Source organism: Balaenoptera musculus, chromosome 11 (assembly GCF_009873245.2).
Source record: "Balaenoptera musculus isolate JJ_BM4_2016_0621 chromosome 11, mBalMus1.pri.v3, whole genome shotgun sequence".
Taxonomy (NCBI): Eukaryota; Metazoa; Chordata; class Mammalia; order Artiodactyla; family Balaenopteridae; genus Balaenoptera; species Balaenoptera musculus.
In genome coordinates this window covers 81,750,014-81,762,562 of record NC_045795.1, presented here as the reverse complement: position 1 = coordinate 81,762,562, position 12,549 = coordinate 81,750,014, and the positions used below count along the sequence as shown (strand labels likewise).

General features: G+C 39.0%; 1 protein-coding gene across 3 annotated transcripts in view; it reads right to left on the bottom strand.

The window, feature by feature from the left end:
• The window catches only part of TAFA1 (TAFA chemokine like family member 1), a 488,787-nt gene extending 477,069 nt beyond the window's left edge, over positions 1-11,718 (bottom strand). For 2 of the 3 annotated variants that reach the window (XM_036869184.1, XM_036869185.1), the window contains exons 1-2: positions 11,663-11,718; positions 11,467-11,540 (exon numbers count right to left, since the gene is read on the bottom strand). In XM_036869184.1, the coding sequence (XP_036725079.1) occupies positions 11,467-11,469 (3 nt within the window). In that variant the 5' untranslated portion in view covers positions 11,470-11,540; positions 11,663-11,718. Of the gene's footprint in view, positions 1-6,847; positions 6,913-11,466; positions 11,541-11,662 lie in introns of those variants that run through there. The other variant, XM_036869186.1, reaches the window with a different exon arrangement.
• Between the last annotated feature and the right edge of the window lie 831 nt (positions 11,719-12,549).

Sequence of the window (12,549 nt, the reverse complement as noted above, 5' to 3'; positions counted from 1 at the left end):
CATGAGAAGACAATATACCTTTTCCCTTGGCTAAGTAATAATGTTACCCTATCTTTCTCCCATAACCCAATTGCATAAATCATTTGTGTTGCATCACTCTTTTTCTGGAACTCACTTAAAATTTTCCTGTCTACTCTGGTGTCCTAGTATGTGCCCCATACCAGATACACAGCAACACCCCTAGCTTGTCAGTCTTACTTTGGGGCCTAAATAAAGTTTATATACTTGTCTTATTTACTACTCTATTCTGTACCTGGCATTTTTTCAAAATACATTTAAGCTAAGATGAGGAAAAGGATAATGAAGAGAAAGCAGGTGAAGTACAACAACAGAATGGCAGTTTAAATAATATATAATATTGATGGTGATTGATGATCATATAATAATGATGATGATGATACTACTGTATTAGTACCCTTTTTTTTTGGCAGGGGAGACTCTTTCTATGTGCCAAGCCCTGGTTCAGCGTTCACATGTTGTGTCTCATTTAATTCTCACAAAAATGCTAATAGGTCTGTATTACAGTGATCTTTATTTTATGGGTGAAAATACAAATTTCAGAGAAGTCAAGTGATTGAACTAATGCCACACCTCTAGTAAGGTTGAAAAACTTTGATGCAAACTCACATTTGATTTTCAGAGCCTAAGCTCTAAGCAACCAAATTCTAGGCAAGCAATATTGGCAAGAAATAAAAAATTTCACATGATAAAGATAAAAGACCAAGTAAGCAAAGTAAGATGAGCCTAATGTGAAGTTTGAACGTGAAATGCAAAGCATCAGTGGTACAAAGGAAGCACTATTTTGACTAAGCTTCCTAGCAGTAGAAGTGAAGAAGAGAAAAATTATTTCTTAAAAATTTACAGCATCCATAAGGTAAAAAACCAAACAAAAGCACACAAACCAAAAAAAGCCAAACAACTGCTCCAGAAGGAATAAAAATTAATGGTAACAGAGAAATGAGCAGAGGCTGAATCATTTTCTATAAAACTGGTGATTCTCAGTTCTGTAATTTGGATCTGGATACATAATGCAGAATTTTCCGTAACTGTAAGAAAAGGGAAATGGAAGGCAAGATTTCTCTTAGGCTGGAAGAAAAGATAACCTTTGTGTCGGAGTTTCATTTTCCACCTCCAGCAGCCTATCTCTACAATCACTTTATCAATTATAATTCCTCATTGCTTATCTTGTCTGTCTTCCAGGCAGCAGAGAAAAAAAGAATAAGGTCATTTCTTTTGTTCTTCCACATCTCATCTCCTTATTCTGCTTTTAGAACAGAAAGAAAGTTGAAACCACAAACAGCTTCACCTCCATTGCACTAATCAAAGTAATAAATGAACTGTCCTTTTAGAGACCAAGTGGTCTCTTCCTTACGAGAATATGAACATATTTTATAAGCACGTAAAGGTCATGAAAATGACTGCTTTGATGATAATAAAGAAAATAACATGATTTCTATGGTTTATAAAACTCTCAGATTCATAGCCGGATTCATAATCGCCATCCCCCATAACTACTCTGATCTAAGAAATGGCCCTTCACCCTCTCAATGGTTCAGCCAGAAATGAAGACGGCCATCTCCCTCTCCATGAACTCCCTCTTTCAACGTCACTTCCTATCAATTTGACTTCCAGTCTATGTCTTAAATCTCTCTATTCTCTCCCTCTCCATTCAAACATCTTCACCCAAGTTACCACCATCTTTCACCTGAACTATGGTAATACTTTCCTAACTAGTCCACTTGCCTTCAAATTCGTACATCCCACCCATCTCTTCCCCACTCTGCAGCCGGAGGGAATGTGTTTGAGGTGCGTGTTGATCATGCCACTCTTGTTATTTGAAAATCTTTCAATGGTTTTTCATTGAGCTTAAAATAAAGCCCAAGTTCATGACCATGGTTGACAGGGCTCTGCATGAGTTGGCCCCTCTCTACTTCTCTAGCCTCATCTTTTACAAACACTCTCACTCTCGGCTCCTACTATACTCCTCTCTTGGATCCTTGAGTAGGATAGGGAAACTTTCCCCCAGTTGTCTTCTGGAATGCTCCAAACCAGATCAACTCGTTGTGGTTATGCTCTCATAGCCCTCAGGATATCATCTCTGTAGGTTAACGACCATTGTAAATAACTATTTCTGGAATTATTTATGATATCTGGTTTACCTCTTTACCAGAATCACCATGAGAGAAGGAAAACTGGCACCTTGCTCAGTACCATATCTTCAGAATCGAGCCTAGATATACTACCTGACATATAGTAGGCACTCAAATGTTGGCATCATAAATAAATAATAATCAATGAATCAAAAATAAAATATAAGGCCACTATCAAGATGGCATGCACAGCAAACTGTTTTTCTAGAAATAAGTAGATTTTGTACCCTCCCCAGTAGCCTTTATTCATTCTTTTTGGTAGCACACATGTATGAAGTGGCGAATATTAAGGATGACTCCCTTGTTCTGTGTGAGTCTATTGTTATGGCACTAAGTAAAGGAAATTGGCCCATATATTGTTTAAACCCTTAGCTACCTGCCACTAAATCTGTGTTGGAGTCTTCTTTTTTTTTTTTTTTTTTTTGCTAGAAGAAAAAAATGAAACTGTCCTGAATTTTCAGTCCTGGTTCTTAGTATTTGATATCCAAATATGATCTGATGGTAGAACTCACAGTTGATCCCTGGAGAATAAAGAAAAGTCTACAAATGTTAAAAATAAAAAGAAAGCACTTAGAATTTCATTATACTGAACCTAGAAGAAATCCCCCCAAAAGCCTCCTAGTCCAGCCTCTCTGTTCTAGAGGAAATAAAAAGATCTAAGAACGGGAAGAGGCTTACCTGAGGGAATACACTGACTTCACTTGTGTGGGTCACGTTAGAATATGTCTCCTCATCTGATGTTCTCTCTCTTTCTCTCCCTCTCACAGCACTATCCAGTAGAACTTTCTGCAATACTAGAAATGTTCTGTATCTGTGCTGGCCAAGATGGTAGCCACTATCCACGTGTGGCTATCAAGCACTTGAAATGTGGCTAGTGCAACCAAGGAAATGAATTTTTTGATTTTTAATTTTATTTCATTTTAACTAATTTAAACTTAAATAGCCTCATATGGCTAGCGGATACTTTACTGAACAGCACAGCTCTAAAATATACCAGCTATGTTATGGAAAATAAACCCTGTGACATCAAATAATTTTCAGTAAGCTAGAAGAAAAATTTGAATCACCTGACAGTAACCTTCCAAAACTAGGATATCATAGAAGAAGGTAGAATGGGCTTGGTTACAAGTAATAGAAAAAAAATACACAAACGAAAACAATGCAAACTGCAGTAAATAATAAAGAGGATGTATGGCTTCTTGCAGGTAGACAGTTCACAGGTGGGACTCACCTCCAGGTGGGTTTGACCCAGTAACTCCACTAAACTATCAAGGATCTTGCTCATTTTCAACTCTCTCTCTGCCCTTCAAGGTGTCATTCTAAGGCAGGCTCCCCACCATGGATGAAACATAGCTGCCAACAGCTGTCTGGGCTATGAGCTTCTTCATCCATATAATGGCAACAGAAAGGATTGTTTCAAGAAGCTCTCTCAGATGAACAAGAGTCTTTCTTAGCTTCCCCCAGCAAACCATTTCTCACGGCTCCTTAGCTTGACTTGGGTCACTTGCCCCTCCTTGAGCCAGTTACCTTGGCCAGGGGGACAAGGTCACATTGTTGGACTTTGAGCTGCACCATAAGCCCCAGACCCAAATCAAGAGAGAAATCAGCTTCCTCCAAAAGAGATGAATGGAGTGAGGGAGGTTTGATACTTAAATGAAAATTAAGACAATAATGAGGAAGAAAGAATCAATATTAAAGACAATCACAGTGTGGACAAAAGTTAGTAATGTTTTCATATGTCCTTTTAGGACTAAAGTACTTTGCCATTTTTATAACTTTTTTCTACTTATAAAGTAATATATTAGTATTTTTGAAAGGTAGTAAACTTAAGATCTAAATAGAAAATTTTTAAACTCATCTAGAATCTGTCACATGAAAGTCACCAGTATTAGCATTTAAGTGCACATTCTCCTTTCACTTTCTAAAAATGCCTGGTTGGTTTTGTTGCTTATATATATATATATATATATATATATATATATATATACACACACACACACACACACATAGGTCTTATAATCTGCTTTTTTTCTCTGAAAATATCACACTTTCCAATGTCAATAACTATTCCTCTAATGGTGACCTTAATCTATATAACCAACCTAAAGTACTTTTCTTTTTCTAAACATTCCTCATCCCTCTGTTGCTTGTAAATTGTGGTTAATCTTACTTTTGTGGCAGGAAACTTCCTTCTACGCAAGACAGAGAATTAACAACAAGAATATTTTTCTTTTCTCTGTAGGATCCTATATGACGCCAATGGTTAACTACAACAGAAAAACATAAATCCCCTTTGCCTGCTGTGGGTTTAAATCCTATGAAATTTTCTTGACACTCTAGGTTTGTACTTGATCTGCCTTCAAGTAAATTTCTCTTCTGGTCTTTGTCTTATTATTAATGTGGCTGATTATCTATTCTCGTTTATCTGGTTTGAATTTTAATTGTGGGAAAGAGATAATTTCCAGAAAAAGAAAAAAAACTGAAAAATAGAAATACGTATCTTTTAATCCATATCTCCTTGGGCCTCCCTCCTTTGATTTCTTTATGTTTTGACTTGGTCAGTGAGGCAGTATAATAGAAGGGCTAAGAGAATGGGCTCTGCAGTCAGACAGCTTGGGTCCTTCTTTCAGCAACACCACTTACTAACTGCCCAGTCCTATTTAAGTAATTTTCCCTGAGTTGCCTCACCGATTCAAAGGATTATCATTAAGATGCATATCAGAATGTCTGGCATATTACAAATCTCTATAAACTTTTAAAATTAAATTTGATATCTAGGCTCTAACTAAGATTTAGCTCTAAGTTTTAAGATGTTTTCTTATGCCTTTGCAACCTCAACTTTTTAAATTTGAGACATTCTTGCTCCCCTTCCATCTCCACTTACCTTTCCTATTCCCCTTCCTTCTCCCAAATCGACCTACTTTTCTAGATTTGGTTCTGGTGCACTGTTCTCCATGGAGTTTTTCTTGGCCTCCCAAGTCTAGGGTGGACACCCCTCCCCTCCACCTCGATAAGATTCGGTGCCAACCACATGTGCTACAGCATCTACTGCTCAGTACCAGATTTGTCTGTTTTCTTTTCTTTTCTCTTCACTTCACTAGACTAACTTTCATTTCCAAATCCCCAGATAAAGCATAGTGCCTTTCAGGCCTTCAAACATAATGCCTTCTTGACTCAAAGCTTTTGCACAATTTGTTCCCTCTTTCTGGAACATTCTTCCATTTATTCTTTTCCCAGATGGCTCTTTTTTTATCCCTCTGGCCTCAGAGAGACTTTCCCTGACCCTATCATTCCCTTTTTGAAAACATGCAATGGTTTTCCAATGCACAGAATATAATGTGGTTTAAAAACCACAGACCAGGGCTTCCCTGGTGGAGCAGTGGTTAAGAATCCGCCTGCCAATGCAGGGGACACGGGTTCGAGCCCTGGTCCAGGCAGATCCCACGTGCCACGGAGCAACTAAGCCTGTGTGCCACAACTACAGAGCCTATGCTCTAGAGCCTGCGAGCCACAACAGTTGAAGCCTGCGCACCTAGAGCCCGTGCTCCTCAACAAGAGAAGCCACCGCAATGAGAAGCCCATGCACCGCAACGAAGAGTAGCCCCCGCTTGTCACAACTAGAGAACGCCCGCGTGCAGCAACAAAGATCCAATGCAGCTAAAAATAAATTAATTAATTAATAAAAAAAATTTTTTTAAGTAAATAAAAACCACAGACCACAAGACCCAACACAACCAATGTCTGCCCATATTTTCAATCTAAATATCATTCCATTCCTCCCTACCTACTCCCACATTCACCATGCTCCAGTCACTCTGATCTTCTCTCAGTAATGCATTCAGGTATCCATTCATTCAGCAAGCATTCATGCCACAAACCAAGTACAGAGAACACAACTCAAGAACTGGTTCACAAGATAATCATTGCCCCATCTCACATACTCCAAATACTATCTAGATTCAGGGCCTTTGTACAGGCTCTAAACTCCTGTTTTATTCATCACTGTTCACTCTCCATCTGACAATGTACCTGGCACATAGTAGGTGCTCAATCAGTATTTACAGACTAGATGAATAAATGAACGTGTCAGTGAATGAATAAACACAGCCATTGCTCATTTATTCATGTTTTAGGTGTTTTATGAATTTGCAGCAGTGTTCTAAGCAAGCGGTTGGCAGTGGGCTGAGCAGGGAGGAGGCTGGGAAGAATTTCAGATGATGTGTCTGCACACGTATGGGTGTCTGTGTGGGAATCTGAGTCTGAGAACGCCTAAATGGGCATCTCCATCCACATCCCAGTGCCAGAGAGAAAGGCTTTTTGCACGGCTTGTTTTTTCTCATCCACCCTTTTGTCCCTTTCTCCTATTACACCATATTGAAAGTAGGCTTTTCCCACTCTTAGTTTCCACCCTCACGTTCATACTGTAATGATGAGCATGTGGTATCCCTGAGAGTCCCAGCTCAGAGAGGAGAATACAGCAGTTGCTAGTTTAGAGTAGAGGAAAAGAGAATTATAAAAAGGAGTTCAAGGGAAACGCTGGACATGATTGAAGCAGGTAGGACAAAGTACTTGAGCACACCCAATACACACTCAAGTATTTAGGGAATACTTAGATTCCCTAAACCAGAGGTCCTCAGTCTTGACTGAGTTACAGTAACTTGGGGAGATTTTAAAACTCTAAATGCCCCGGACCCTACCTCAGATCACTCAAAACAGGATCTCTGGAGGTGGAACTCAGGCAACAGTGTTTCTCAAAGCTCCCTGAGTGGTTCCAACGTGCAGCCAAGTTTGAAAACCACTGACTAAAACAAAAACTTACTGCAGTAAGTCTCTGGTCACTGTGGCAACCCCACAAATACCTGCGATCTCTTGTTAATTAGTTGCCAACTAAGAGGCACGTTCTCTGTGTTTAAGAGATTGAAGGTTAGCCCATTGTATGCATCTTTATTGAAAGCTTACTATGTGCTTGATATGATAATATTTACCATATAAGAACTCTATTTCATTAATTTGGGGTTTTTTCCTACCTCATATTTAACTGCATAGATGATGTGAACCTTAGGTGTTCCAAGCAATGGTTAGTAAACATCATGATTGCTCCATTTACATACATCCCCTCTCCCTGATTTTCTATCGTTTAGCCACAACCCCCCGTACTGAGCTAACTGCTGGTTCTAGGAGGCTCTCCTGTGGCTCAGGGTAGCCCCATCCCCTGGCCATAATCAGGGATAAGCACAAAACTCAGTTTGTGCCAATAATATGCAAGGACAGGTTTCCAGAGATCTCTTGGAAAGACACTTTTTAATTCATCCAAGACAGCTTTAGGAAGTGATTTTTTTTTTTTTTTCTTTTCTTCCAGACCTAAACAAGGAAGCAGGTCATTGACTAAGAGTCATTAACAAGCATTTGGAGATTCTGAAGAGGCACCAACCTTAACACGAGACTGATACCATGAAAAGTAGAGTGAACAAGTGTGGAAAAATGTCCTTTGATGAATCAAACAAGTGCTGAAGTCCACTCAGTGTTAGACTTGCCCTGTAATAGTTTAAGGCAGTTTGAGCGTGGCTTTCTGTTACTTGCAACCAAAAGCATCCGAATTAATGGAGCATTAAGAGACAGCCTACAACAACGGAAATATAAAACTAAAAATATCCCAAAGATTGTTTAACCAAAACTTTCATTTTAAAAATGAGAAGATTAAGACCCAAACAGCTGAAATGACTCATGCAAGGTAGCACAATCTACCTGGCCTTAATGTTACATAGAATTGGGCCTAGATTTCAGGTGTCCTCATTTCCAGCCCATTGTTCGTTCTACTGAAGAATAAAGTCTTCATTGAAAACATTCACTTTAATTTTCAAATGTTGCTAAATTAGCTGTGATGACCCTAATTTTTAAAATGTCATTAAATCTCCTTGGAAGGAACTCTCTAGAAATACATATTCCCAGCCCTCTCTCAAAAGACATACTCAAAGCCTATACAGACCATTTGCTTTTCAAATGCAGACGTCATGAAAGAATATGCAAAACTGTTGAAAATATATATCACACAAGCCACCCCAACCAAAAAAAAATTTTTAAGTTCTATCCAGCTAGGCTGCTTCAGTAAATGATGTTGCTGAATATATAAAATACTTGAATCTAAATTTAAAAATGCTCCCCCACCCCTTGATTAACCAGATTGTCCCCTCCCCTATATATAGGAACGCTATGTGCCTGAGCCCACTTACCATCTGTCACCACATTTTCCAAACTTCTCTTCCACCCCCTCCTCTTACACAATCTTATCACATAAAAATATTAGATTTCAGGGATTTGTATAATTTCATTAAATTTTCTGAGCCAAGTAAAAATAGACGAAGTACTGGTATCTCAAACTGACTCAGATTTTGAGTGTCCAACACATATCCATGGTAGCCAGTAATGCCCTTTAGGCAGAACTCATGTGCCCAAGAATAACAAGAATAAGTCTTTTCCCTTATTATGGCATTTCATATTAGGAATTTTCAGGTGTTCCCCATATGGCCGAGAAGGATTTGGATAGCTTCCAGAGAGTCCTGACTCATATACCATCATATTGCTTTGTTTATTACCTTTCATAAAGATTTGTGAGTTTTCTCAGATCATTAGAAAAATACTTAGAAGCCAATTGGAGATTATGCATGTTGTTGTTTCCCCTTCGCAGTTTGGGAAATGATTTTTAATCATCTGAATACAGGGCACCTCTACTCACCCAAGTGCTTAAGGTAGAAGCTTAAGAGTCTTCTTTTGTTGCTCGCTTTCCTGCTTCTCACATACAATCTATCCAAAATCTCAGCCAATGCTTTTGTTTCCAGACCCCACAGGAGGTCTCTGAGGAATGACCAGTGAGATTGGCTATAAAATAATAAGTCCACTACACAATGAAGAATTGTTAGGGATGGCCCTCTGAACTAGGTTCTTTCCTGCTTCTCTGCATAGGTAGGAGAAATGAGGCTTATAATGAGCATCCTATTATTTCTACCAAACATCCCTCTTTCTCCCATCCCTAACCCAGGTGGTCCCAAAGGGTACATCAACCACAGTGTCTCAACTATTCTGTGATCACAGAGGTAATCACATGACTCAGGCCTGATCAATCAGGAATTCCCATGTCCTGCCAGCAGAAATTGGTCCAAGGGTGGTATATTATCCAAGAAGAACACTGGGAGAAAGGGATTTGCTCCCTTTATAACATAGACTTGGGGCTACTGGTGACTGTTTCTATCTGCCATTAGAAAAATTCTGCCTGTGGCAGCAGAAAGCACAGTCACACCCAGAAAAGACAGAGGCAAACTAAAACTGAAAGACAGAAAAGGAGAAAGAGGGGATAAGAAGAGAGTCTAAATCAGGGGTCAGCAAACTATGTTCTGCCTCCTGTTTTTGTAAATTAAGTTTACTGGAACACAAATACACCCATTTGTTAATGTACTGTCTATAAATGCTTCTATGCTACCATGGTAGCATTTAGTTGGAATAGATACCAAACTTAACTGAGAATGCCTGAATTAGGACATATGAAGTATCTTGTCCTTTTCAAAGATCTTGTAATTTATTGAAGGGCCAGAAATGTAAATACGTATTTATAGCATATAAGATAATGGGAAAAAACAAAATATGGAATAAAAAGAACACACAACACCTAACAAAGAAACAATGGTAACAAAGACGATAATTAGACTACTGATGAAGGCATCTACCATTTACTGATTGCATATTATGTTGATGCTTTACATATTAGATATTAGATATTTTCACTCATCCTCCAAACAATCTTGCAAAGTAAATGTGTCAGTTAGGATAGGACAAGACTTGCTGCAATAACAAATGACCCCAATATCTCTTGCTACATATCCATGGTGGATCAGTAGAAGGCTCTGCTTACTGTTAACAGCCAAGACCTCAGGATAATGGAGGTTCCTTCTCAACACATGCTTCCATATTTGCTTCACTGAGGGAAGGGACCATAGCAAATCACACGCTGCCTCTAAAAAACTTCTATGCACAACTGAAACACAGAACTTCCACTCAGATTGCATTAGCAAAAACAAGTCATATAACCATGCGTAAATTGAAAAGTACTATCATGTGCTCAGAAGAAGAGCTGGAAATATTTAGAGAATACCAGGAACGTTTACCCAAATAAATACTGGGTAAAAACCTTTCCAGTGAGGAAATACAAGAGAAGTTAGGAGACTTCGTCAAAGACGCTAAATTCCAAGCTCTTTTATGTTGTCCCACGTCAATGTCCTTTCTCATCACCTTTGTGTTGGAAAATAGTAGAGATTACTGATGAAAGGAATAGTAGGTTTACATGATTGAGGACCAAGAAAGAGATGTATAATGTTTAGACTTGATGAGCTTGCAAAAAGCAAATCCTTTAAACTTTTTGATAAAGACATTTACATTATGTAAGCAGTATTTAAGAAAGATATAGATGGCAGTTGAACCAGAGAATTTGACCTGGGGTGGGATGATTACGGGGAGGAGAGGGCAGTATGGAAACAGGAATGAGATAATACAATAAAAAAGAAGGGAGTGAAAGAGAAAGAGAGAAGGAGAGGTTGAGGGAAAGAGAATTAATAGCTGCAAGGGAGATTTTGGGCTGAGACCATCCCTGTTCTTGGGTACTTTAAGTATAATTCTTTCCTAAAAGGTTCAGGTTCAAATATATATGAGACAGAGTTACTATTTCTTTTAGAGGCTTGTCAAGTGTGAAAGAGGAGGAAAAATCTGTTTGTGAAGGGAGTTTACAGTATACTTAAAGTTTATTTTAAAAATAAATAGGACTCGATAGATAGGGCAATAAACAACAGGCCCCACCAGGAACCTGCCAGGAGCACTAACAGGAAGCATCTGTAGGCTGCCAAGAGCCAGAAATAAGAATGAACAGTTCTTATCGTCAGCGAGTCACAGGAACATTCACAAACAAAAAGGATATTTGGGGTGCAGCATCTCTAAGCCAAGTTACTCTCTGTCATGAACGCACTCACAGTTTATATAGAATACACCCACACAGGTAAAGCCACATCTGAATCAGATGTTGCTCGTTCCCTTTGCTGTGAGTTCCAGGTTTTGTTTTAGCCTACAATTGTGACACAGCATACAAAAATATGTAGAGACCTTTAGAGAAATTTAATACCACAGGAACATAAAACTTTGTGTGACCTCAATAATTAAGAAGTATGTATGACCGGAAAAGAGTCTATGTGCTCCCCCAAAAGGTTTATTATTGATATTTTAATATTTATATTTATTAAATTCACAGAGGTCTGATTAATTATGGATATGTGCTTACCATGTGCTGAGCATGATCACAGGAGCTGAGGATACAGGCGTGAAGAGAAACAACCTTTACTTTCCTGGAATCTCCTATTTTAGCGAAGGAGGAAAATGAGAAAAATAAATAAGGTGATTAAAGATTGGACTAAGTGATATAAAGCTATGAAAATAATAATGTAATAGAAAACCAAGGGACAAGGAGTGGGACCCACCTGAGGCAGTGTCCAGGTGGCCCTTTGGAGTGGCGGGCTTTGAGCTAGGACTTGAAAGGTAATAAGCGAACCATGTGATGACAAAGCATAGTATATGTTTGGTCCTGTTTCAATTAACAAAGATTTTTTTCTGGAGACAAAAATATAATAGAGCTGGGTTATAAAGCTCATTGGATGAGGAATCAAGATAACTGAGTCTCTTTTCTGCCACTTAATAGCTGTATGCCCTTAAGCTAGTCACATAAACTTTATGAGTCTGATTTCTTCATCTGTGAAATGTGTGGGTTGAGCCCAAGGATCTCTAAGGTCTCTTCTGGCACGAAAAGTTTATACTAATCCTCCCTGTCCCTACGGCATGTGTGTGCGTAGAGCACATGCATGCACGCACACGCGCACACACACACACACACACACACACAGAGGACATACGTAAGTCTCCTATTTTCTAACTGTTGTCTGGAATAAACTCTGGGCAAAATATGAAATGCTCATGCAATATAATTTCAACATAAGTGAAAACCACCATATCTATCCTTAGCATCTTCCCAAAACTCAACCTTTCTATAAAGGTCCCTGCAGACAAATGCGACTACCTTATCTTAGACGATATACCCACGCCCCTCTCTCAAACTACTGCTCTCTGGCCATAGCCTCTGATACTCCAATTGTGCGTGATTCTTCTTCCACACTCTCCCCCCAACACAGCCCAATCCAATTTCATCTGATTGGACCAGAAGTGAACACCCAATTCAAGGAAGAATCAACCATAGGCTGACCAATGACCAGGGAAATAAAGGGAAAAGGTGAGTTCAGGCCAACCCATCCACTTCCAAGGAAGCTGGATTTGGGACTGTGAAACATTGGATGGGTTGACAGCAGGGCAAAAA